Genomic DNA, 27,894 nt, shown 5'->3' with positions numbered 1-27,894 from the left:
ACTCCGTCACAAAGATGGCTGCACCCACAGCTGAGGCAAAGTTCTCATAAGGAGCCTTAACGAGCAATCAGCAGGGACCTGAGGCTACACCCTTACCCGCCCCCATGGGGCTTGACAAGGGACCTCAGGCCACACCCCCCACCCCAGCACCAGGCCGGGGGACCTCAGACTGCACCCCCCGCCCGGCGGGGTTTCACAGGGGACCTCAGGCCGTGCCCCCCGCCCCGTCACCAGGCCAGGAGACCTGAGGCTGCGCCCCCCTGCCTGGCTGGCCTTGACAGGGGACCTCAGCCCATGCCCCCCACCCAGTGGGACTTGATGGGGGACCTCAAGGTGTACCCCCAGTGCTGGGTTGGGGGAACTCAGGCCGCGCCCCCTACCCAGCAGGGCTTGACAGGGGATCTCAGGCTGTGTCCCCTACCTGGAGGGGCTTAATGGAGGAGCTCAAGGCACGCCCCCTGCCCCGGTCTGGGCTGGGGGGCTTCAGGCCACGCCCCCTGTCCTGGCGCTGGGCCAGGGGACCTGAGGCTACGGACCCTGCCCGGCAGGAATTGACAAGGGTGGGACTGGCTGGGTCTGGATCTAGCCCAATGTGGGGGGGGGGCCAGCCGGGTCTGAGTCTCACGTGATTTTGAGGTGCATGTGGGTGGGCGGAGACTTGACTCTGGGTCCTGTGGTGTGTCCCAGACTCTGACAGGAGGAAGGTTTTCATATACATTTTACTAATTTTCTTTCATCTCTGACACTTCTATTATAGAGAAAGCGCAAATAGTAGTATTAAATTATTTCCTCTAATTAATCCCCTTTTAATGTGCACAAATTTCATGCACCGGATCACTAGTCGTAATATAACTAACACTCACATTTCTACCACATAGAATTAGCTGTCATCATTTTGTTTAGTCCTTTTTTTCCCTATGTATATAATTTAAAATATACACATTGTTTATCTGATCTTTAAAAAATAAAAAAATTAAACATTACAGATAAAATTAAACTCTCAAGCAGTTTGGAGATATTCTTTATACTTTTAAACATATAGATCTATACACAATATACGGTACTGTTTTTAAATATTTATTATAGTTATTATCCTTCAACTTGCTTTCTCTTTCAATATTATTTTTTTGAGACCCATGTTTTACGCAAATCTAGTTAAATCCTTTAAACTTTTCCATAGCATTTAGATATACAGTTATGTTGCTTAATTAAGTTGCTTGGTATACAATTAAGTTGCTTGAAGTTTTCAATATAACAGATGCTGCAATGAACATCTTATTCTTATACACATGTGTAAGCATCGCTAGAGTAGTAACTTTAAATTTTTTACTATGACCCATGGTAGAAAATACATTTTCTTCATGATCCTATACAATCATACATATTTATATATGTGTGCAGGTGTATAAACTACAACAATGGTGGCATGAAACTTTACCCTTATTGTGTGGGATGCACTTGGGTATCTTTCTGTACTATTTAATTTAAAAAATGCTAGTTACAACCCCTTAAATGATTTTCATGCCACTATCTCTATAGCTTGGAAAACAATACTCTGGATATACTTAAAAGTACTATTGCTAGAAAGTAGGTATGCACTTCTTCAACTGCTATGTCATGGTTTGAACACCCCACTCTCCCTGAAAAATGACTTGGTATGGAATTCTAGTTTTATATTTATTTTCCTTCAGTAATTTAAGCTATTATCTCTCTTTTTTTGTTTTATTATTTCTGATGAAAAGTGTGCTGTCAGTCTGTCCTTTTTTCTGAGTTTTTTAAATTTACTCTTTACTCTAGATACTTTTTAAGTTGCATCAATATTTTTAGGTTTATCTTATTTTCGGAGGCTTTTTGACTCCAAGGATTCCTGTCTTTTTTCAATTTGGAAAATTCTCAGCTATTATTTGAATGTTGTCCTTTTCTTCACTACATATGTATATTGCAGTTTTTCATTTTATCCTCCATATTTTTTAATCTGTAACTTATTTTCCCCATATCTTTATCTCTTTACATTCTGAGAGATCTTAGTTTTTGCCATGCAATTCACTAATTCTTTCTCCAACTATACCAATGTAAACATATAGTCCGTCTATTTCATTTTTTATTTCAATGACCATGTTTTATTTCCCATATTTCCAATGGTTCTTCTTCATATAAACCATTAAAATTAAAATCTCCTTTTCTTGTCTCAGAGATGCTAATATTTTAGCTTTTTAGACACTTTAAACATAGCTATTGTAAAGTCTTTTTCATTCAAATTCTACATTTACCTCTGATTCTTCAGATGTGAATTTTGTCATTTGTTGTGACTCAAACTGCCTTCATGGTCCTAAATGCCTTTGTGTCCTGGGATTAGATCCAGCTTAATGCTGTATCTTCTAAAATTACATATAGTCAAGTTATTCTTTTTAAAAAAGTCCCTTAAACTGATTATAAAGTAGAGTAAACACCCTCTAGCACTGAAAGAGATTGAGCTTAGACAGATATAGTTGGGTTACACCTAGAAGCAATGTTTAAAACAAACAAACTTATTTTTAAACAGAAGTGAAACTTGGGCCCACCTCAGAACAAAAGATACACTGAGAGTGAAGGGATGGGAAAATATATTCCATGCAAATGGAAAGGGAAAAAAAACAAACTGGAGTTGCAAAACGCTATCAGACAAAATAAAGGCCATAATAAGAGACAAAGTAGGTCACTTCATAATACTAAAGGGAATGATTCAACAAGAAAATATAACCCTTGTAAACATATATGCACCTAATACAGGAGCCCAAGTATATTAAAAAACTCTTGATGGACTTTAAGGGAGAGATCAACAGCAATACAGTCATAGTGGGGGAATTTAACACCCCACTGGTAGATCTTCACTGGATAGACCTTCTAGACCAGTGGTCGGCAAACTCCTTAGTCGACACAGTGGCAAACTGCGGCTCGCGAGCCGCATGTGGCTCGTGAGCCACAGTTTGCCGACCACTGTTCTAGACAAAAAATTAACAAGAAAACAGAGGCCTTAAATGACACACTAGATCAGATGGGTCTAACCGATATTTACAGAACACTTCACCCCAAAGCAACAGAATATACATTCTCAAGTGCACATGGAACATTCTTAAAGATATACCACATGTTAGAGCACAAAACAAATCTATAGAAATTCAAGAAGACTGATATAATACCAAGCATATTCTCAGATCACAATGGCGTGAAGTTAGAAATCAACTACAATTAAAAAAACAACAAAAAAACACCTCAAAAACACTCAAATACAGGAGGCTAAATAACATGTTATTAAACAATGAATGGGTTACCAATGAGATCAAGCAAGAAATTTAAAGCTTTCTGGAAACAAATGAAAATTAACACATAACCACCCAAAACTTAGGCAACACGGCAAAAATAGTCCTAGAGGGAAGTTCATAGCATTACAGGCCTACCTCAACAAACAAGAAAAAGGACTAATAAACTATCTAAGACTAAATAAATTAGAAAGAGAACAGCAAGAAAAGCCCAGAGGAAGTAGAAGGAAGGAAATAATTAAGATCAGAGCAGAAAAAAATGACATAGAGACTAAAAAAAAAAAACAGTACAAAAGATCAATAAATCCAAAGAGCTGGTTCTTTGAAAAGATAAACAAGATTGATGAACCTTTAACCAGACTTATCAAGAAACAAAGAGAGAGGACCCAAGCAAATAAAATTAGAGATGAAAAGAGGTGATATAACAACAGACACCAAAGAAATACAAAAGATTGTAAGCAAATACTATGAACAACTATATGCCAACAAACCGGACAGCCTGGGTGAAATGGACAAATTCTTAGAAAGATACAATCTTCCAAAACTCAATCAGAAAACCTGAGTAGGTCAATAACAACTGATGAAATTGAAGCAATAATTTAAAAATTTCTAGCAAACAAAAGTCCTGGACTGGATGAATTTACAGGTAAATTTTACCAAATATTCAAAGAAGAGCTAACACATATCCTCCTCAAACTATTCCAAAAATTCAAGAGGAAGGACCATTTCCAAGCTCTTTGTACAAAGCCAGCATTATCCTAATTCCAAAATCAGATAAAGACACTACAAAGAAAGAAAATTACAGGCCAAATGGAGGGAAAATTACAGGCCAATATCCCTGATGAACACAGATGCTAAAATCTTCAACAAAATATTAGCAAATCAGATCCAGCAATACATTAAAAAGATCATACACCATGATTAAGTGGGATTTATTCCAGGGATGCAAGGCTGGTACAATATTTGCAAGTCAATAAATGTGATACATCACATAAACAAATTGAAAGATAAAAAACACATGATCATAACAATAGATGCAGAAAAAGCATTCAGCAAAATACAGCACCTGTTTTTGATAAAAACTCTCAGTAAAGTGGGAATAGAGGGATCATACCTCAACATAATAAAGGCCATGTACGACAAACCTACGCCAACATAATACTCAATGGGCAAAAACTAAAAGCTTTTCCCTTAAGAACAGGGACAAGATAAATATGCCCACTTTCACCACTCTTATTCATAGTACTGGAAGTCCTAGCCACAGCAATCAGACAAAAAGAAGAGATAAAAGGCATCCAAATTGGAAAGGAGGAAGTAAAACTGTCATTATTTGCAGATTATATGAAATTGTACATAGAAAACCCTAAAGACTTCACCAGGAAACTACTAGAATAAATGAATTCGGCAAGGTAGCAGGATACAAAATCAACATCCACAAATAGATGGCATTTTTATATACCAATAATGAACTCACAAAAAGAAACTAAAAAGCAATTCCATTTACCATTGCAACAACAAAAAAATAAGATACCTAGGTATAAACTTAACCAAGGAGGTAAAAGACCTGTACTTAGAAAACTATAGAACATTGAAAAAAGAAACAGGAAGATACAAAGAAATGGAACCATATACCATGTTCATGGATTTGAAGAATTTACATAATTAAAATGTCTATATAACCCAAAGCAATCTACAGACTCAACGCAATTCCTATTAAAATACCAATGGCATACTTCACAGAATTAGAACAAATACTCAAAAAATGTATATGGAACCATAAAAGACCCCGAATAGCTACAGCAATCTTGAGAAAGAACAATGAAGTAGGAGGGATCACAATACCAGATATCAAACTATACTACAAAGCCATTATAGCCTGGTACTGGCATAAGAACAGGTATATAGACCAATGGTTCAGAACAGAGACCCCAGAAATTGATTCACACCATTATGATCAGTTAATATTTGACAAAAGAGGCAAGAACATACAATAAAGACAGTCTCTTCAACAAATGGTGCTGGGAAAACTGGACAGACACATGCAAAAGTAGACCACCAACTTATCATACACAAGAATAAATTCAAGGTGGATAAAAGACTTCAATGTAAGGCATGAAACCATAAAAATCTTAGAAGAAAACATAGGCAGCAAAATCTCAAGACATCTCACGTAGCAATATGTTTATGGATACGTCTCCTAGGGCAAAGGAAACTAAGGAGAAAATAAACAAATGGAACTACATCAAAATAAAAAGCTTTTGCACAGCGAAAGAAACCACCATCAAATTGAAAAGGGAACCCACTGTATGGGAGAATATATTTGGCGATGATACATTTGATAAGGGGTTAATTTCCAAAATATATAAAGTACTCATACAACTCAACAAAAAGAAGACAAACAATCCAATTAAAAAATGGGCAGAAGACCTGAATAGACATTTTTTCAAAAAGGACATACAAATAGCCAAGAGACACATGAAAAAATGCTCTAAGTCACTAATTATCAGAGAAATACAAATTAAAACCACAATGAGATATCACTTCATACCTGTCAGAATGGCTACCATAAAAAAAAAAACACCAACAAACAACAAGTGCTGGTGAGGATGTGGAGAAAAGGGAACTCTAGTACACTGCTGGTGGAACTGCAGATTGGTGCAGCCACTGTGGAAAATAGTACGGAGTTTCCTAAAAAAAATTAAAAATGGAACTTTGTTTTGATCCAGCAATCCCACTTCTTGGAATATAGTCTAAAAACCCCAAAATATTAATCAGAAAGAATATATGCACCCCTATGTTCATAGTAGAATTATTTACAATAGCTAAGATTTGGAAACAGCCCAAGTGCCCATCAGTAGATAAATGAATAAAAAAAGCTAAGGGAGCTTATGTAATACTTTGAACAATAAAGAATTAAAAAAAAAAAAAAAAGCAATGGGACATTTATACTATAGAATACTATGCAGCTGTAATATTATGCAGGGATCTCTTACTCTTTGGGACAGTATGGATGGAACTGGAAAATATTATGCTAAGTGAAATAAGCCAAACTGAGAAAGACTAATATCACATGATCTCACTTATTTGTGGAACCTAATGAACAAAATGAACTGACCAACAAAATAGGACCTGAAGCAGGGAGGCATGGAACAGACTGACATACCTCTATTTGGGGTTGGGGGGACAAGAAGAGATAAACCAAAGGACTTATATACTTATACGCATAGCCCATGGACACAGGCAATAGGGTAGTGAAGATCTGGGGAGTAAGAGGGGGAAGGGCAGAGGGAGGGAAGGAGGGAAAAAGGGGAGATATCTGTAATACTATCAACAATAAAAAATGCATTTAAAAATGAAAAACAAAAAACAAAAACGTAAACTTGGAACAATGACAGGTTTCCTCTATGACAGGCCTAAAGGAACGGAGCCAAAATCTTACATGACTTTTGTAAGATTTACATATTTCAACTGACAGGATGGTGAAAACTACTATCCATATTATTTCTTTTTATCTCTCTCATTATATTTTGCCTAGTACAGGAAGGTATACTTGCATTAAATTAAATGTACATATAATGCACTCCATTTTATATATGCACTAGAGGCCCGGTACACGAAATTCGTGCACAGGGGAGGGGGATCCCCTCAGCCCAGCCTGCACCCTCTCCAATCTGGAATCACTCTCACAATCCAGAACCACTGGCTCCTAACAACTCACCTGCCTGCCTGCCTGATGCCCCTAACTGCTCCCCTGACAGCCTGATGGCCCTAACTGCTCTCCCCTGATGGCCTGATCCCCCTAACTTCCCTCCCCTCTTGGCCTGATACCCCTAAGTGCCTATCTGCTCTCTCTTCCTGGCCTGATTCCCTTAACTGCCTATCTGCGCTCCCCTCCTGGTCTGATCGCCCTAACTGCCTATGTGTTCTCCCCTCCTGGTCTGATCGCCCTAACTGCCTATGTGTTCTCCCCTCCTGGCCTGATCACCCTAACTGCCTATCTGCTCTCCCCTCCTGGCCTGATCCCCTTAACTGCCTATCTGCTCTCCCTCTCCGCACCCTTCGGACCTCCGGCGCAGGCATGCTGAGAGCTCTCCGCCGCAGGCTCGCCCCCATCCTGATTGGTTGTTACGTGGCGTCGTCCCAGACAATTTGCATATTCCTCCATTATTAGTATAGATGATCACAGAAACATGTATATTACACACCCATAAAACAAAATGATTTCAAAGTCCTAAGATATTAGAACATGTTTTCATTTTTTTAATGGAATGTCAATGTTATGATCAAGAGAGTACTAATTATAAGTACCATTAACTTCCTAAAAAATTGCAAGAAAATGATTTGTAAAAATAAAACATAACATATAGTGGTTAAAAGCATGGATTACTATTGTAGTTCTTTAATTTGTTTGCCCTATGATCTTACAATTGGTTTCTCAATTTCCTCATTTATGACATGAAAATAATATTACTACTTCATGGAGTTTTGTGAGAATAAGAAAATGTATGTAAAACAATTGTCAGAGTGTCTGGCACTGTTACATGGCATTAGCTGTAATTGTGATTTTGATACTAACTTAAAAAAATACTCACCTTGAGAAAATAATTTTCAAATTACTATAACAGGTAAAGAATTTTCTTTCCCATTGCTAGTGAGAGAGTGCATTTGCCCATTTTACATTCTTAGCCAACAGTTTTAGATAGACAGACAAGCTGATACATAGCAGGACTTAATAAGTACCCTAACATTCAGAAGATTTTTTGAAATGTCAGATTATTCTACTCACATGTCTATGCAGCCCTCAGAACAGTCACATGAATCAGTAAACATGTTGGAAAAGCTGTTTAGATAATATGCTCGTGGCCACATAGTCTTTCTGTACTTAAAGTGTGGAAGCTTTCTACTGTCAATTTCATTACAGAAAGAAATGGGCACCAATTCCACTCCATTGCTAATATCCAGAACAGAAACAATTTCTTCTTGCTTTGGGTAATTCCGAGTCAACTGAACATAGGTATTAAAAGAAAAGTTATCTGTAAATAAAAAGTTACACTCTGTCTCAAGCAGGTAACGAAAAACTTCCTCCATGTTTCGTAGACTCCTTCCACAAGGGGTTTTATAACTCACGTGGAGTGCTGAAGAATGAGAATTTGTCTTTGCATGTCGTCTTTGGAAGTGGCACGTAATTGGTAGCTGCAGAGGGTTTTCTCCCTTGAAGGTTAGTAGCATTTTCATCAGACAGGTACCAGAGCATTCATGACTTTTGTAAGATAAACTCAAAGATGATTTTTTTTCTCTAAAGTTTGCAGCTTTATTTTCCAGAGGGGGAATTTCCTCATTTTTTATAGATCTGTTTAAAATTAATTACTTATTAGTATCTCAAATTTATAGTACAAATCCCAATTTAAAAAAACAACACTGCACATTAAGGTGGTAATTAGTTCCTATTATTTTCTTCTTAGATAACACAAAAATAAGCCAGACTCTGAGTATACTATATTCTGCAGCCATATAAAGATATGCCTCAACAGTCTTTCTTTGCCCTCCAGACATTAAATATGTGGTGTTTTTTCCAGCACTTCTCCAGTTGGGTGTCCAATAATTAATTCAGTTCAATTCTGATACCACCTACCTGGAGTCAGTATCATATCCCACAAAGTAAAGGGCTCAATCCCACAAGACTGTCCTCATTTCAGATGCAAAATACAAATCCCAGGTATCCATACTTTTGATCTAGCCTGGAGTTCCCACAACCTACTCCCTCAGGTTTGATAATTTGTAGAAAGACTCACAGAACTCAGGAAAACACTTTAATTACTATTACCAGTTTATAATCCTATATAATAAAAGCCTAATATGCTAAGTGTCCGGTCAACCAGTCGGCCGTTCAACCAATCAAAGCATAATATGCTAATGATATGCTAAGGCCACTCAACCGCTTGCTATGGTGTGCACTGACCACCAGGGGGCAGATGCTCTTACCGGTAGGTGAGCTTGCTGCTGGGGTCTGGCCAATCTGGACTGAGTGAGACGGGCCACACATGCCCTCCCGTGGTCCCTCCCCAGCCCTGATCATGCACTGCGGGGGGGTTCCCTTGGCCTGGCCTGCACCATCTCACAATCCGGGACCCCTCAGGGGATGTCAGAGAGCTGGTTTTGGCCTGATCCCTCAGGCCAGGCCGAGGGTCCCCACTGGTGCACAAATTCGTGCACCAGGCCTCTAGTAAAAGATAAAACTCAAGAACACCCAAATGAAAGTGATCCATAGGACAAGATAAGTGGGAAGGGGCACGGCATGTCCTCCCCATGAGTGCCTCTCTCCTAGCACTTCTAGGTGTTCACCAACCAGGAAGCTACCAGAACCCTAATGTTTAGAGGTTTTTATGGAGGCTTCATTACAAGCATGACTGATTAAATCACTGCCCACTGGTGATTATCTGAATCTCCAGCCATTCTCTCCTTGGCCAGAGTCCTTATGTGGCAAAGGTTAGTTCTCCCTGGAGGTTGGAATGTTAAGACTGAAAGTTTTAAGTTTCTAATCAGGGTTTAGTCTTTCTGGCGAGCAGGCCCCATACTGAAACTAGAAGCCCCTCAACAAGAGTCATTTCATTAGTACGCCAAAGATACTCTTCTCAATCAGGAGTTCCAAAGGTTTTAAAAGCTCTGTGCCAGGCTCTGGGACAAAGATCAAGTAACTTATTATATCACAACCTAATTTCAGAATATTCCAGAGAGCTGTGATTATATCTGTAAATAGGTGAGGAAGGTTATGTGGCATGCCTGATTCAAGCCTTCTGCCTTCAAAAAGTCTAGTAAAGGCTAGCCAAAAAATCATTCATTCATCAATAATCCTTTATACTGTATTTGCCTTACAAGTGAATTTATTCCATAATATGTAATTTATCTGGCATCATAGTGATACATCTGAAAATGGTAAGTGGACAGGAGAAAATAGGATGGGTACTAATTCTAAGAAAAAAAAAATCTGTGAAAAGATTCCATATGTATTTGGAACTCAGATTTTAATCTTTCACAAAGAACCTCAATTTTGTTTTATGTAATATTTTCCATCTTTAGGTGTCTTTATTATGAAACTAATATAGGTATCTTAGAGATATTTTTATACTTACTATATAAAGCAGCATTGTCCAACAGAATTTTCTGCACTAATGGAAATGTTCTATATCTGTGCTGTCCAACTGGGTAGCCGCTAGCCACATGTGGCTACTGAGCACTTTTAAATATGGCTAGTGCACACTTAGAAAAAGACAAATATCACATAATCTCACTCATATGTAGAATGGAATGAACAAAATAAACTGATGTACAAAATAGATCCATAGACAAAGAAGCATGGAACAGACTGTGGAATCTCAGAGAAAAGGCAGTGGAGGGTAGATGGGTAGGAAGAGATCAACCAAAGAACTTACATGCATACATGTATAACCCTTGGACACAGACAATAGGTGTGAAGGCCTGGGATGGAGGTGGGCTACAAGAGGTCAATGGGGGGAAAAAGGGGACATATGTAATACTTTCAACAATAAAGATTTTTTTAAAAAGAGAGAATGAATTTTTTTTTAAATGTGGCTAATGCAACCAAAGAACTGAATTTTAAATTTTATTTAATTCAAATTTAAATAGCCATGTATAGCTAGTGGCTACCATATTGAATGCATAGATATGAGGTTCCTCATCCTTTTTCTGGCTGTATAGTAATCCTCTGCATAAACTCTATCATTTATTCAATTAGTCCTCTATTGTCTCCAATCTTTTGCTATTATAAATCACTAGAGGCCCAGGGCATGATCAAATCCTGTGCCATTAGGGTCTCTAGGCCTAGCTGCAATCAGGGCCGTATCCGCTGCCCAGCGTCACTCCTCCACCTCCGTGGCCCCTGCCCCATGAACCTCCATGCTCACAGCCCCCACCCCGCGAGGCTCCTCGGCCTCAGCAGCCCCCGCGGCCCCGCCCCGCCATAAGAGCCGGACCGGTTCTTTGGTCATTTGGGCCCACAGTTCCCTCCTCCCAACGCCGCGCCACAGGCGGCTGGGGGCCCACAGCTCCAGCTCCCTCAGCTCCCTAGCCTGCTGTTTGGTCGTCCATCTAGTCGTTTCGGTCGTGATGGCACCTGGATTTTATATATTAGGATAATGTAACAAGTAACCTTGTATATAACAATTTCATATATGTAAATATATCAGTGCAGAATATACTACCAGAAGTGGAAGTATTAGGTCACAAGGTAAATGGATTAGTAATTTTGTTAAGATTGCCACGGGGTCTGCCCTCCAGCAATTTATGGGTATCTGCTTCCCAAACCTCATCAATCATTGGCTCTTGATGCTTTTGAGTTTCTGACAATCTAATAGGCTAATGGATATAAATTTATTTATAAATCTTTTAATGTTGAAAACATTTGTTACCAATTTTTCTCTATCACTGCTTTGATGAATATCCTCGTACATAAAAATTCTTGACCAAATTCCTGATTATTACCTTAGTATACATTCCTTTAAAAGGAATTAATTACAAAAAAAAAGAGTTCAACAGGAATATACATTTAAAAATAAGTTTTTATTAGTAAAACTTTTAAAATACACATAAAAGTGTATTTTACTCATAGAAAAGGCTGTTTGATATATTGGATCCTCCATGTGCTTGTGAGAACTGCAGAACTAACCTTTGGCACATAAGGACTCTGTCCAAACCTCTGCATCAAGAGACAACCAAAATCTAGCAAGGCTTCTAACAGCGTAAGGCCATGTCTCTAGAATGACCCCAGACCCCCAATATAATGCCTGCCTGAGAAAGCTTGAGGTTCCCAGGAGAATTTACTGTTTCTTCTAGCCAACAACTGAAGGTAAACCCCTAATCCGAAAGCCATTCCTTTGAAAGGTAGTCATCAGGAAGGATAGGGCCTCTGTCTTCCAGTCTCTGTGGAAGAACAGAATCTTAACTCTGATAATTGCCAGCTAGCACACTCAGCTGGCCTCAAGGGTACTCACATTTACCAACCCTTTTATAATTTTTCACTTGAGCCCCTACTCTTCCTCCCTCCTTCATTCCCCTTAAAACGCTAGTCACCTCAGCAGCATAAATTGGAATGGACCTCAACTTTTTCCCCTATTGTCAGCAGATACTAAATAGAATGTTTTTACTGCTTTAACTAATATCTTTATCTTTGACAGGGTACCAAACTTCATTAATAACCAACATTTTGCCTATTTTATTTCATCTATTCTCCCCACCTCTTGCCTCATCTTGAAACATACAGAAGTTTTAAAGCAAATTATAGACATTACATAACCTGAAATAATTCAGTATTGATTTCTAACAAATAAGGCTTTTTAGAAATATATATTCTCATTTCCCTGATTATCTTAAAATTTGTTTGATCAGAATTCAAACAATCTCCACACTGTATTTGATTCAGATGTATTTTATGTCTCTTTAACCTTCAAACAGTGCTGCTTCATTTTATGACATTTGTTTGTGCAAGTAAGTTGTGTCATTTGTCTTGTAGCATTTCCTGCATTCTGGAATTTGGCTGATGCCTTTATTGTGGTGTTGTCATTTAATTCATTCCTCTAGCCCTTCTATTCCTGGTAGATCAGTAGTCAGTTCTAGAAGCTTATTAGATTCAGGATCAATTTTGGTGGTGGTGGTGGTGGTGGGGTGTAGTAATTCATAGGTGGTGCTATAAATTTCCTATTGAGTCAAATAAAGTGACACACAATGTCTGATTGTTCACTTTTAGCGATGTTAAGATTTGTAAGTAGGTTAGGGTGTTTTCAGCCAAATCCATTCATCTGAAAGTTCCTCACGAATCTTTTACCTAACAGGTTTGTCATTTACTCATGGTGGTGTCAGTCCCCAATGGTGCTACTCATTTATGGTAAGTACAAAAATTGGAAGTTGGAAAAGTTTAAAAACTTGACAGTAATTTGCCATTGCCACATTTTATTATATTTTATAAGAGTATTGCTCCTCAATAAATTGGAAGTTTAAAATAAAACACCTACTCTCACCACAGTTACAGAGCACTGTCCTAAGTCCACTATTTCTTGGGGGCGGGGGAAGAGTATGTTATAAAAATAACAATCTTCTTATTCTATCATTCCTAGAATTTTCTGGATGGAATTTTTAAAATATATATATTTTATTGATTTCAGAGAGGAAGGGAGAGGGAGAGAGATAGAAACATCAATGTTGAGAGAGAATCATTGATTGGCTGCCTCCTGCACGTCCCCTACTGGGGATCGAGCCCACAACCCGGGCATGTGCCCTTGACTGGAATTGAACCTGGGACCTTTCAGTCTATAGGCCGACACTCTATCCACTGGACCAAACCAGCTAGGGCTGGAATTCTTTTATAAAGAAGAACTTTTCTTCATCAACTAAGGTTATCATGAAACACAGTATAGGTAAGGCAGAATAAATGCTTGATTCTTTTTATTTCCTAGTATTCAGAATGATGATGAATAGTATCCCTAGCAACTACCAATGTGACTTAAAATTCTAATTTTTATAATACTATTATGAACGCATGGTTTTTATATATTTAATGTGCTTAAATCATTACAGTGATTATTCCTTTTGATGTTGAAATTGTGTCATTTTGGCCAGTGGGAGCTCCTTCAGGTTTGGTCCTGCATCTTTCAAACACAAATGGTAGTGTTGGATAGCATTTTTGCTTTCCATCACAAGATGTCCCTGGTTTGGAATCTGCCATTTCTCTACTGCAGCAATTTTCAACTTTTTTAATCTCATGGCACACACAAACTAATTCTGCGGCACACAAAAAAAATGTGACAAAAAAGTAGGTATAATTATGATTCATTTACAGTGGACATCTATTGTTATGTTGGCTGCTGTCACTTTTTTCATTTGACAATCTAAGGCTGTGGTTGGCAAACTGCGGCTCGCGAGCCACATGCTGCTCTTTGGCGCCTTGAGTGTGGCGCTTCCACAAAATACCACGGCCTGGGCGAGTCTATTTTGAAGAAGAGGCGTTAGAAGAAGTTTAAGTTTAAAAAATTTGGCTCTCAAAAGAAATTTCAATCGTTGTACTGTTGATATTTGGCTCTGTTGACTAATGAGTTTGCCGACCACTGATCTAAGGGAAAAGACGTCTGTGTCCCTGACTAAATAGTTAGGTATTGCATGTTTTAAAACACTGGTTGAAAATTGCTGCTCAATGGGACTAGGAGTCCATTTAATGAGATATGATATTTAGAGATCACAATCATGATGCTAGGAGGTATACACATTTTAATCAATACAGATTTTGAAACTGCTTTCCAAAAATGCTGGCCAATTACACTCCTATAAGCATAAATGAATACTAATCTAATTAAATCTTATTTTAAATATTTTAATCAATTTGATAGATGAAAATTGTATTTTATCACCTCTTAATTTATTACCACTAGGGAGTTTATTAATAATAGGGAGTTTGAACGTAAGTTCATGTTTATTGGTCTTTTATGTTTCCTTTGGTGAACTGTCTATTCATATGCTTTGTTCATTTTCCTATGGGGGGTTTATTCTTCCATTCATTCTTCCTTCAAAGATTTCTTGAGTGCCAACTATGTAGCAGGTATTATGGAAACAATTGAGAACTCAATGATCTCAAGGAGCTTACATTCTAGGCAGAGAATTAAGTATTTACTAGTAAAATAAAGTATAGATAATGTTATGAATGAAGCCATGATACTTAATGTCATGGAAAGAGATCTAATCTTTATTTTTCTGTGTGTGTTTTTTTTTAAGGTTCTAAATTAATTTTTCTATAGTTTGGAAGTCCAAATCATCTGAAATTTTAAAAAATATATTTTTATTAATTTTTAGAGAGAGAGGAAGGGGGAGGGAGAGAGAGAAACATCAATGTGAGAGTGAAGCATCAATTGGCTGCCTCCTGCATGGACGTGGGAGGCAACTCATCAATGTCTCTCTCTCACATTGATCTCATCAATGTCTCTCTCTCACATTGATGTTTCTCTCTCTCCCTAAAATCAATAAAAATATATATTTTTAAAAAGAATGTAAACTATATTCATCTTAAAGACTGCAGTAAACATTTGTTTTCTGTTCCGTTCTTCTCGGAAAGATGGCCATTTTAATTTCAGTAAAGGCAAATCTGTTGGATCATGTATTCATACTGGGCTATTTATAGTCTCTCTCAAAAATTTAAGATATAAAATAATATCATGAAGTAACACATGCAGTAGATCATGTAGTGTTTAGCTGGGGCAGATTTTATGGGAACATAAGAACCAATTGATACCATACAGAGAGAAACTGATTCAACAATGTGGACCCTCAGGTACTGATTTCCCTGTTTCAAATCTAGTCCCCATATGGCCTGCTGTGTTACAATTTCTGTTCTTGAAAACCTATTTTATTTATATGTGTGTGTATGTGTGTATGTAAATACGTGTAGGTTAGGAGTGTGTGTGTTTTCTTTAAAAAAATAAGCTCTTTTGGGTGTTTATGTGCACATGATATAAAAAGTCAAATGGCTTAAATTCAAACCTGGGTCTTTTAAGCAGTGGGGCAGGAGCCCACTTTCACCATGTATATTAGCCAAAGCTATACACCTGGTGTATCTCAAATGAATTTCACTACTTAAGCTGGCTGTGTGTTCCTAAAAAATTACTCAACTAAGAAAAAGAATTAAGCCAGGTTTCCTAACAACACAAAAGTAGGTATTTTTGTAAAAATTATCATTAATATAACTTTTTTTAAAAGTCTTTCTTATTGATTTTTAGAGAGAGAGGAAGGGGGAGGGGAGAAACATTGATTTGAGAGCAGAACATCAATCAGCTGCCTCCTGCATGCCACCTACTGATCAAACCTGAAACCCTTCAGTGCATGGGACAATGCCCAACCACCTGAGCCACACTGGCCAGGGCTAAATTTGTTTTTATATGTACCTATGTTATAGCTCACTTATATGGAGTGGAAATTAAATTAAACTTAGGAATAAAATTTAAAAAGCCAGTTTCCTATCAGATCTAAGATTTTCACTCTCATTTTCCATTGACAAATTATATGACATTGAGCAATTCAGATAGGGCCGAGAACCTCTGGCTTAAGTTATTCACCACTTAGTTTGGCAGTTTGCCTATTTGACCACTGACCTGCTAGACGCTTAACTACTAAAAGCAAAACAAATAATAAACTCATGATCTGCAGGGGAAAAACAAAATAATCCTTTAAAGATAATCCTTTAAACATAATTGGTCAAGAATGAAATGTGGCCTTAGAATTCGTAATGGATAAGAAAGAAAATCCTAAACCTAATCCCCTCATCATATGAAAAGATCTCAGTCAAGCTACTTTGAAACAAGAAAACAATCTGTTGGGGAATGATCATACAAAGTTAACTGATAATAGAAAGAAGGGAAGGCTCAAAAAAATTTGCCTTTGTCTTTTCTACCTATAACTATCGCTGCTGCCCTCAAGTTGGAAAGACCAAAAAAAATGAAAAGAAACTGAAGTCTGTGACAGTTTAAAAGGGGTCCTAGAATGCTACTTTATTTAAACATATTTAAGATTCTAGACCCAAATAAATTAAATCTCAAGACCCAAATAAATTAAATGTCAAAAATTTAAATATAAAAAATAGAAAAATACTGCCCTGATCTTTTTTTTTTTAAAGGGAACCTTCCAGCCCTGGCCGGTTTGGGTCAGTGGTTAGAGCTTCGGCCTGCAGACAGAGGAGTTGACGGTTGGTCCCAGCCCCTGCCAGAGCACGTGAGGAAGGCAACCAATTGATGGGTATCACATTGATGTCTCTCTCTCTCCCACCTCACTCTCTCCCTTCCCCTCTTTCTAAAAATATCAATGGAAAAAATAACCTCAGGTGAGAATTTAAAAAAATAATAATGAAAAAGAGAACATTCCAGAAAGTACAGAATGATTAGCTTAATATTGATCCCTAAACAATTCTAAAAGAGATAATCAGCCATGTGACTTTTAAATACTTATGATTTAAAAAGCCAATATGGACTAGTTTCCAAAAAAAAATAAAATAAAATAAAAAGTGCAAATAAACCTAATCTTACATTTTGATAAGGGTTGATAAAGTTTGATAATAATATAGAATGCTACAGCAGTGAATCCTGATTTTTCATAGTCTTATGAGTAAGAAAGAGAAACATAGGCAGGACAATGATAGAGGTAAATAAATTCACAACTGGTTGAACAGTTCCTTATGAAGAGTAATGAAAAGAGATCTCTAGCAGTGAGCTTCAATAAAGACTAGAAAGCTTATTTAAATATTTGTGCAAGATGAAAAGCTAGTAAGAAAATATAACAGATAGAGCTTCAAAATTCGAAAGGATTATAAGCTAGGATAATAGGATACTTAAGAATGAACCATTCCTGCATTTAAGCTTAAAATATAATTATCTAAATACTAGAGGCCTGGTGCACAAAATTCGTGCATGGGGTGGGGGGTGTCCCTCAGCCCAGCCTGCACCCTCTCCAATCTGGGACCCCTCAAGGGATGTCCAACTGCCCGTTTAGGCCCGATCCCACTGGGACAGTTGGACATCCCTCTCACAATCCAGGACTGCTGGCTCCCAACAGCTTGCCTGCTTGCCTGATTGCCCCTAACCACTTCTGCCTGCAAGCCTGATCACCCCCTAACCCAGGGGTGGGCAAACTTTTTGATTCGAGGGCCACAATGGGTTCTTAAACTGGACCGGAGGGCCGGAACAAAAGCATGGATGGAGTGTTTGTGTGAACTAATATAAATTCAAAGTAAAGCAGCGGAGGGGAGAGCAAGAGAACCGGATAGAACAGCCGGATCCGGCCCGCGGGCCGTAGTTTGCCCAAGGCTGCCCTAACAACTCCCCTGACAGCCTGTTTGCCTTCCCCTGCAGGCCTGGTCACCCCTAACTGCCCTCCCCTGCGGGCCTGGGTCCCCCCCAACTGCCCTTCCCTGCAGACCCAGTCACCCCCAACTTCCCTCCTCTGCCGGCCAGGTCACCCCTAACTGCCCTCCCCTGCTGGCCTGATCGCCCACAACTGCCCTCCCTTGCAGGCCTGGTTCCTCCCAACTGCCGTCCCCTGCTGGCCTGATCGCCCACAACTGCCCTCCCTTGCAGGCCTGGTTCCTCCAAACTGCCGTCCCCTGCTGGCCATCTTGTGGTGGCCATCTTGTGTCCACATGGGGGCAGGATCTTTGACCACATGGGGGCAGCCATCTTGTGTGTTGGAGTGATGGTCAATCTGCATATTACTCTTTTATTAGATAGGATAGAGGCCTGGTGCATGGGTGGGGGCCAGCTGGTTTGCCCTGAAGGGTGTCCCGCATCAGGGTGGGGGTTCCCTTGGGGCGTGTGGCGGCCTGGGCAAGGGGCCTGTGGTGGTTTGCAGGCTGGCCATGCCCACCGGCGACCCAAGCAGAGGCCCTGGGATCTATTTATCTTCTACAATTGAAACTTTGTAGCCTTGAGCAGAGCCAAGCCTTCTGCTTGCTCTGTGGCGGCAGCCATTTCTGTTGGGATTTATATATCTTCTATAATTGAAACTTTGTAGCCTCAAGTGGAGGCCAAAGCAGGACAGGGCTGCAGAAGCTTTGCTTCCTCCATTGCTACGGGCAACCCTAGCCTCATGCTCTCTCCAGCTCCGTGGCTGCCGCCATTTCTGTTGGGCTTTATTTATCTTCTATAATTGAAACTTTGTAGCCTTGAGTGGAGGCCTAGGCCGGCAAGGGCAGGTGGAAAGCTTGGCTTCCTCCATTGCCAGGGAAACCCAAGCCTCCCTCCTGCTCTCTCCGTGGCTGCAGCCATCTTGGTTGGGTTCATTTGCATATTCACTCCTGATTGGCTGGTGGGCGTGGCTTGTGGGTGTAGCACAGGTACAGTCAATTTGCATATTACTCTTTTATTAGCTAGGATAAGATGGGGAACAGTTTGTCTGAAGGTAATTTATATAATAAGAATCTATTTTAGTGATTTTGAGTGATTTAACTTTTTAAAAGGGTAGTAAAACTTTATGCTGTATATAAGAAAGTCAGAATTCAGCTATTGAAATGGCCAGTTAAAGTGTTTTAAAACTGTGAACTGAGCTTTCTCTGAGTTTTTGATGAGCCTTTTAGACTCAAACTGCAATGACATCTCTAATATTTGTAAATGCAAATCATATGCAATAGTGTCAATATACACCTCTCATAAACACTGAAAAAAAAAAAAGAATTCTGTATTGACAACTTTTTTTGTTACTTTACTATGTAGCTGGAAGGACAATCAACTTAATAACTTACTTTCTAAAGACACTTTGGTTTTTTGAAATTCTGTTCCCTACAAAACATTTTCAGAAACATCCCTTTAGCACTTGAAAGTTTTAACACAGGCATTACCTACTAAAAATAAAGACTAAATGTCAGAGTGTCAGATTTCCTCTTGTACCATTTTACTAAGGAATTCTGCTGAGGAATTTATACTGAAATTAGTGGTTAAAGAAGAAAAGGTCAGCCCAGCTGGTGTGGTTTAGTGGTGGAGCCATCAACCCATGCACCAAGAAATTGCCAATTTGATTCCCAGTCAAGGCACATGCCCTGGTTGAGGACTTGATCCCCAGTGGGGGCCATGCAGGAGGCAGCTGATCAATGTTTCTCTCTCATCAATGTTTTTTTTTCTCTCTCTCTGCCTCTTCCTTCTTCTCTCTAAAAATCAATAAAAACATTTTAAATAAAGAAAAGGTCAGAAAAATTTAGCCTATTCTTATAAAATTTCTGATACTAATTTAGCGCTATTATGCATTTTAAAAACTGAACTGATATTGAAATAAATGTTTGACCCTTTTCAATACTCCACTTTAAAAGAAATAATCCAGGAAAAACAATTTTCTAGTTAAAAAAAAATACCAATTTGGTAGATTTCAATATAATAATATACAAAGACATCCTAAGCTAAATTTTATTAAAATACTTGATTATCTAAGGATATTAAAAGTAAATAACCTATTAAGGGACTCATGAAATTTTATCCTACCTAAAATGCTAAAATTTATAACTTTTAATGCTTTTAGTAGTAATCTTTTTTAATATATTCTATTTACTCTTCTGTAAAACGAGTAGCAAGAGTAAATCTCTTTCTGGGAGCAAAACTATTAAGAACAAAATTAAATTAAACAGATATACATACAGAACTGTACAGTCTTTTGGAACAAAGTCTTCATATGATGTAGATGGCAATGAACCTGATTTGTTTTCCTGTTCATTCTCGGTCAAAGATTTATGATCTACATAAAAAAAATAAAAACATGAGTAACAAGTACACCAATTTAAAAATCATTCATAATAACATCTAAGTAATGTCTTAACTAGAGATATATGGAGCCTTTAAATCTGCAGACATATTAAGGTATCAAGATTGAGCCAAAAAGTTAAGTGTCAATATTTTTAAAAACATCAAGAAAATAAGATAGGATGAAATAAAAGATTGAATAAAAGAGATTTCTAATGCAGAAAACTCTAGTTTGGCCTGAACTTTATCTGAATTTTAATCAGCCTTTAAGGTGAAAATCAAGTATCCCTACTTCTGCTTGTATTGTACAGAAAAATAACATAAGGCTTTATAAAAATGTTACAAAGAAAGTTTATGTATCTTTTCTCATTGTTTTACTATTACCTATTTTATAGAGGGAATTGAATAGGATATTTGGGTACCTCTTTTTGTCTTTCCATTTGTCTTTTTATATTTCTCTTCATCACTCCTATATCTTTCTGCACTTAATTTTGATTTTTGTCTCTTTCTTTTTCTACTCATCTATTCTTACTCTCTAACATGATTATAATATAGACATAACTGTGTATTTAATGAAATAAATTAGTTTTCCAGTTCTTACTGTGAAAAATGGTAAGTGGAATATTCTATAAGTTTGGTTTAAAGAGGTGTTTTGTTTTTTTTAAATGCATTTTTTTCCTACACAATGATGAACCTTAAGAAAAAAATGATTTCTCATCCTGCCTTGGATTATCAGCTTACCCTGTCCTTTAGTGCAAACCAGTCTTACAAAAAAGAAAAAAAAATTTAAGTCAATAAAAGATTAGGTTATAATCCAAGGCCACTCCTTGGACCATTGAAAAACAAAGATCCCTCTTTAATTATCTAGATAAAGAAAGTTGAAAATCTGAGTTGAAGTGAGCTATAATAACATCAAAAATAAATAAGTTTTACAAATTAAGAATTTCTGATTTTAACAGAAAACTTCTTTGCATGAGTTAGTGTAAACCCACATTAACAAATATGAATAGACAAATGTATATAAGCATAGTTAGAAATAAGATTTACTAAAAAACATGGAAGTTTAAAATTAATCATTAATTCAGGGGTAAAGGGGAATTAATAATTTATTTCAATAAAATATCTAATCCTTTGTATGGGGACACAGCAAATATTTACAGATTATACACAAGCAGGAAAATAAAGGTAAGTTTTAGTGATTTGTGGAGTATAGGCTGGATCTTGGATGGCTTGTTTTGACTTAAACACCAAATCATTTTGTTTCTCCCCAGTCTCAGTATATTTATTTATTTATTTATTTTTAAAAATGTATTTTATTGATTTCAGAGAGAAAGGGAGAGGAAGAGAGAGATAGCAACATCAATAATGAGAAAGAATCATTGATCAGCTGCCTCCTGCACGCCCCCAAATGGGGATTGATTTTCCCCAGAATCACACCTGGGACCCTTCAGTCCACAGGCTGATGCTCTATCCACTGACCCAAACCAGCCAGGGCCCAGTCTCAGTATTTTTTAAAATACTAACATGAAGTTTTATTACTAGAAAGTTGTTAATCCTTGTATTTGCTATATAACACAAATCTACAGTCAACATCATACTCAACGGGCCAAAACTACTTTCCCTAAAAACAGAAACACACAGGGTTGTCTGCTTTCACCAATTTTATCCAACACTAGAGGCCCGGTGCACAAAATTCATGCACTGGGGGGGTGGGGGGATTGTCCCTCAGCCCAGCCTGCACCCTCTCCAATCTGGGACATCCCTCTCACAATCCAGGACTGCTGGCTCCCAACTGCTCGCCTGCCTGCCTGCCTGATTGCCACTAACTGCTTCTGCTTGCCAGCCTGATCACCCCCTAACCACTCCTGTGCCAGTTTGATCGATGCCTAACTGCTCCCCTGCCAGCCCGATCGCCCCAACTGCCCTCCCCTGCTGGCCCAGTAACCCCCAACTGCCCTCCCCTGCCGGCCTGGTTGCCCCTAACTGCCCTCCCCTAAAGGCCTGGTTGCCCCTAACTGCCCTCCCCTGCAGGTCTGGTCCCCCCCCCCCCAACTGCCTTCCCCTGCAGGCCTGGTCCCTCCTAACTGCTCTCCCCTGCTGACCTGGTCGCCTCTAACTGCCCTCCCCTGCCGCCGTCTTGTGGCAGCCATCTTTGACCACATGGGGCGGCCATCTTGTGCGAGGGCGTGAGGGTCAATTTGCATATTACCTCTTTATTATATAGGATAGTACTGGAAGTCCTAGCCACAGCAATCAGACAAGAAAAAAAAAGGCATCCAAATTGAAAAGAAGGATGCAAAACAGTCATTATTCACAGATTACGTAATATTATACATAGAAAACCCTAAAGACTCCACCAAAAAGTACTTTTTTGGCAATACAGCAGGATACAAAATTAATACGCAGAACTTGTTGGCATTTTTATACACCAATAATGAACTCTGAGAAAGAGAAAGGAAAAAAAAAAATCCCATTTACCAATGTAATAAAAAAATTAAGATACTTAGGAATAAACTCAACCAAGGAGGTAAAAGACTTGTACTCAGACAATTACAGAATGTTGAAAAAAAAAAAGATACAAGAAGATATAAACAAGTGGAAGAATATACCATGTTCATGGACTGGTAGAATTAGTGTCATTAAAATTTACATGCTACCCAAACAATCTACACTAAGTGGCCAGATTATTATGATCTCTGAACGCATGAATTCACGCATGGGTGGGGTCCGGCCAGCCTGGCCAGGGGGAGGGGACATGGGTGGTTGGCTGGCCTGCCTGCTGGTCGAACTCCTGGTCGAGGGGACAATTTGCCTATTAGCCTTTTATTATATAGGATATACACTGAGTGGGAGATTATTATGCATTCAGAGATCATAATCTGGCCAGTGTATAGATTCAATGCAATCCTTATTAAAGTACCAACGGCATGTTTCATAGATCTAGAACAAACACTCCAATTTATATGGAAACAAAAAAAGATCCTCGATAGCCAAAGCAATTTCTTGAGAAAAAAGAACGAAGTTGGAGGGATCACACTACCAGATAGCAAGCTATATTATACAGCCACTCTAATCAAAACAATCTGATACTGGCACAAGAACAGGCATATAGATCAATTGAACGGAACAGAACCAGAAATCAATCCAAGCCATTATGCTCAACTAATATTTGGTAAAGGAAGGAGGCAAGAAAATACACTGGAGTAAAGACAGTCTCTTCAATAAATAGTGTTAGGATAATTGGACAGATACATGCAAAAAAAATGAAACTAGACCACCAACTTACACCATACACAAGAATAAACTCAAAATAGAAAAAAGATGTAAACATGAGTCGTGAAACTATAAAAATCCTTGTAGAAAACATAGGAAGCAAAATATAAGACATCGCAAGTAATAAAATTTTCACTGATACAAAGCCTAGGCAAGAGAAACAAAGGGAAAAGTAAACAAATGAGACTACATCAAAATAAAAAGCTTCTGCACAGCAAAAGAATATCAGCATCAAAATGAAAAGGGAACCCACTGTATGAAAGAACATATTTGCCACTAATACATTTGATAAGGGGTTAATATCCAAAATGTCCAGCTGACGTGGGTCAGTGGTTGAGTGACGACCAACCTATGAACCAGGAAGTCCTGGTCAGGGCACATGCCCGGGTTGCAGGCTCGATCCACAGTAGGGGGTGTACAGGAGGCAGCTGATCAATGATTCTCTCTCATCACTGACGTTTCTATTTCTCTCTCCTCCCTTTTCTTCTCTGAAATCAATAAAAAATATATTAAAATAAAAACAAACAAACAAAAATATATAAAGTACTCATACAACTCAAAGAGAGGAAGACAAACAACCCAAACAAAAAATGGGCAGAAGACCTAAATAGACAGTTATTTCTCCAAGAAGGACATACAAATGGCCAAGAGATACATGAAAAAAATGCTCAATGTCACTAATCATGAGATGCAAATTAAAACAACAATGAGGTACCACCTCACATCTGCCAGAATGACTATCATTAACAAATCAACAAACAAGTACTGTGAGGATGTGGAGAAAAGGAACCCTTAGTACACTGCTGGTGGAAATGTAGACTGGTACAGCTACTATGGAAAATAGTGTGTGAGTTTCTTCAAAACATTAAATATGGAACTGATGTTTGACCCAGTGATACCACTTCTAGGAATATATCCTAAGAAGCCGGAAATGCCAATTAGAAAGAATATATGCACCCCTATGTTCATAGCAAATCCTATATAATAAAAGAGTAATATGCAAATTAACCATCACTCTGCTACACTCAGAAGCCACGCCCACCAGCCAATCAGGAGCGAATATGCAAATAAACCCAACCAAGATGGCTACGGCCACAGAGAGCAGGAGGGAGGCTTGGGTTTCCCCAGCAATGGAGGAAGCCAAGCTTTCCACCTGCCCTTGCCGGCCTAGGCCTCCACTAAAGGCTACAAAGTTTCAATGATAGAAGATACATAAACCCAAACAGAAATGGCGGCAGCCACGGGGCTGGAAAGAGCAGGAGGCTAGGGTTGCCCCCGGTGATGGAGGAAGCCAAGCTTTCTGCACACCCTGGTCGGCCCAGGCCTCCACTTAAGGCTACAAAGTTTCAATTATAGAAGATATATAAATCCCCCCAAAAATGGCTGCCGCCACGGAGCAAGCAGAAGGCTTGGCTCCGCTCCAGGCTACGAAGTTTCAATTGTAGAAGATAAATAAACCCCAGATACCAGGGCCTCCGCTTGGGTCGCCAGGGGGCGTGGCCGGCCTGCAAACCACCACAGGCCCCTTGCCCAGGCCGCCACACGCCCCAAGGGAACCCCCACCCTGATGCGGGACACCCTTCAGGGCAAACCAGCTGGCCCCCACCCGTGCACCAGGCCTCTATCCTAGCTAATAAAAGAGTAATATGCAGATTGACCATCACTCCAACACACAAGATGGCTGCCCCCATGTGGTCAAAGATCCTGCCCCCATGTGGACACAAGATGGCCACCACAAGATGGCCAGCAGGGGAGGGCACTTGGGAGGAACCAGGCCTGCAAGGGAGGGCAGTTGTGGGCAATCAGGCCAGCAGGGGAGGGCAGTTGGGAGGGACCAGGCCTGCAGGGGAGGACAGTTAGGGGTGACCAAGCCGGCAGAGGAGGGAAGTTGGGGGCGACCAGGCCTGCAGGGAAAGGCAGTTGGGAGGGACCCAGGCCTGCAGGGGAGAGCAGTTGGGGGGGACCAGGCCTGCAGGGGAGGGCAGTTAGGGGAAAACAGGCTGGCAGGGGAGCAGTTAGGCATCAATCAGGCTGGCAGGGAAATGGTTAGGGGGTGATCAGGCTGGCAGACAGAAGCGGTTAGTGGCAATCAGGAAGGCAGGCAGAAGTGGTTAGGGGCAATCAGGAAGGCAGGCAGGCGAGCAGTTGGGAGCCAGCAGTCCTGGATTGTGAGAGGGATGTCCACCTGCCCATTTAAGCCCGATCCCAGTGGGATTGGGCCTAAACGGGCAGTCGGACATCCCTTGAGGGGTCCCAGATTGGAGAGGGTGCAGGCTGGGCTGAGGGACACCCCCCTCCCCCGTGCACGAATTTCGTGTACCGGGCCTCTAGTTTATTTACAAAATCTAAGATCTGGAAATTGCTCTAGTGCCCATCAGTAGATGAATGGATAAAAATATAGTGGTACATTTACACAATGGAATACTATGCAGCTGTAAAAAAAGAAGGATCTCTTACCCTTTGAGACAGAGTGGAGGGACCTAGAGAGCATTATGTTAAGTGAAATAAGTCAGTCAGTGAAAGACAAGTTTCACATGATCTCACTTACATGTGAAATCTAATGAACAAAATAAATTGACAAACAAAATAGATCCAGAGACATGGAAGCATGCAACAGACTGAGGAGGCTTAGAGGGAAGGGAGAAATCAACCAAAGAAATTATATACATATATGCATAACCCATGGACACAGACAATAGTGGGGTGAAGGCCTGGGGAGGGGTCAGGAGTGGGGAGGAGGGGAGTCGATAGGGAAAAGGAATGGGGACACCTGTAACAATAAAGATAAATTTAAAAAAAATTTTTAAATGTCAATTATATAACTCCCCACTTACTTAAAAACATTGCTCTATCACTGGCAAACGCATACTTTTATATTAATAAGTTTATTTTATTAAGTTCATTACAACTCAGATAAACTACTAAAAATATTAAATGACAATATTCAGCATCTCTATTGACAAAATTACTACTTTAAAAGAACCAAAACAAAAATCCAACTTACTTTCTTTTTTAATTAATCCCCACCCAAGAATATCCTATTTTTTAAAACTGATTTTAGAGAGAGAGGAAGAGAGACAGAGTGGGAGGAAGGAAAACAGACAGAGAGAGAGAGAGAGAGAGAGAGACAGAGAGAGAAACATCCATCGATTGCCTCCCATACACAACCCGACCAGGGATCGAACCCACAATCTAGGTATGCACCCGACCAGGAATGGAACCCACAACATTTTGGTGTATGAAATGACGCTCCAGCCAACTGAGCCACCAGGGCCACTTAGTTTCTTTTAGTGGGAAATATATTGTCTCCGAAATAAAAAAAGAATTGTTTCAATTTAGTTATCTAACCACCTCCTATATTTAAAAGCTTTTCTTCAAAACTACTATAATCCTTTAAAGGTGTGCTGATTCCAAATGCAACTGAAGGATACTGTGAAAGGCTGTTTTCATATAGAATCTACTAGTGGCCCGGTGCACGAAATTCGGGAGGGGGGGGGAGGGGCTGCGGGAAGGGTGTCCTTCAGCCCGGCCTGCACCCTCTCCAATCTGGGACCCCTCGAAGGATGTCCTACTGCCAGTTTACAGGGATCGGGCCTAAACCGGCAGTCGGACATCCCTCTCGCAATCCGGGACTGCTGGCTCCTAACCACTCACCGGCTGCCTGCCTGCCTGATTGTGCCTAACCGCTCTGCCTGCCGGCCTGCTCGCCCCCAACTGCCCTCCGCCGCCAGCTTGCTCGCCCCTAAATGCCTCCCCGCGCCAGTGTGCTCACCCCCAAGTGCACCCCCTGCTGGCCTGCTTGCCCCCACCTTCACTCCCCACTGGCCTGCTCGCCCCCAACTGCCCCCCTGCTGGCTTTCTCACTCTAAACTGCCCCCCCCCACTGTCCTGATCACCTCCAACTGACCCCCACTGACGTCCTGCTCGCCCCCAACTGGCCCCCCTGCTGGTCTGCTTACCCTCAACAACCCCGCCCCCCACCAGCCTGATCACTCACAACTGCCATAATCCTGGCCTGATCACCCACAACTGCCCTCCCCTCTTGGCCTCTAACCGTC

General features: G+C 39.8%; 1 protein-coding gene across 8 annotated transcripts in view; it reads right to left on the bottom strand.

Annotated features, from left to right (window-relative positions):
- LOC308245141 (histone-lysine N-methyltransferase SETDB2-like) overlaps positions 1–27,894 on the bottom strand; it is a 103,754-nt gene that overhangs the window by 57,321 nt on the left and 18,539 nt on the right. For all 8 annotated transcript variants that reach the window (XM_080661917.1, XM_080661910.1, XM_080661911.1 and 5 more), the window contains 2 exons: positions 20,462–20,558; positions 8,086–8,649 (listed from right to left, as the gene is read on the bottom strand). In XM_080661917.1, the coding sequence (XP_080518043.1) occupies positions 8,086–8,649; positions 20,462–20,558 (661 nt within the window). The remainder of the gene's footprint in view (positions 1–8,085; positions 8,650–20,461; positions 20,559–27,894) is intronic.

The sequence above is a fragment of the Plecotus auritus genome (genome assembly GCF_963455305.1).
Source record: "Plecotus auritus genome assembly, chromosome: 3".
NCBI lineage: Eukaryota > Metazoa > Chordata > Mammalia > Chiroptera > Vespertilionidae > Plecotus > Plecotus auritus.
The sequence above is the reverse complement of the archived record's forward strand: the minus strand, read 5'-3'. Positions and strand labels throughout refer to the sequence as shown.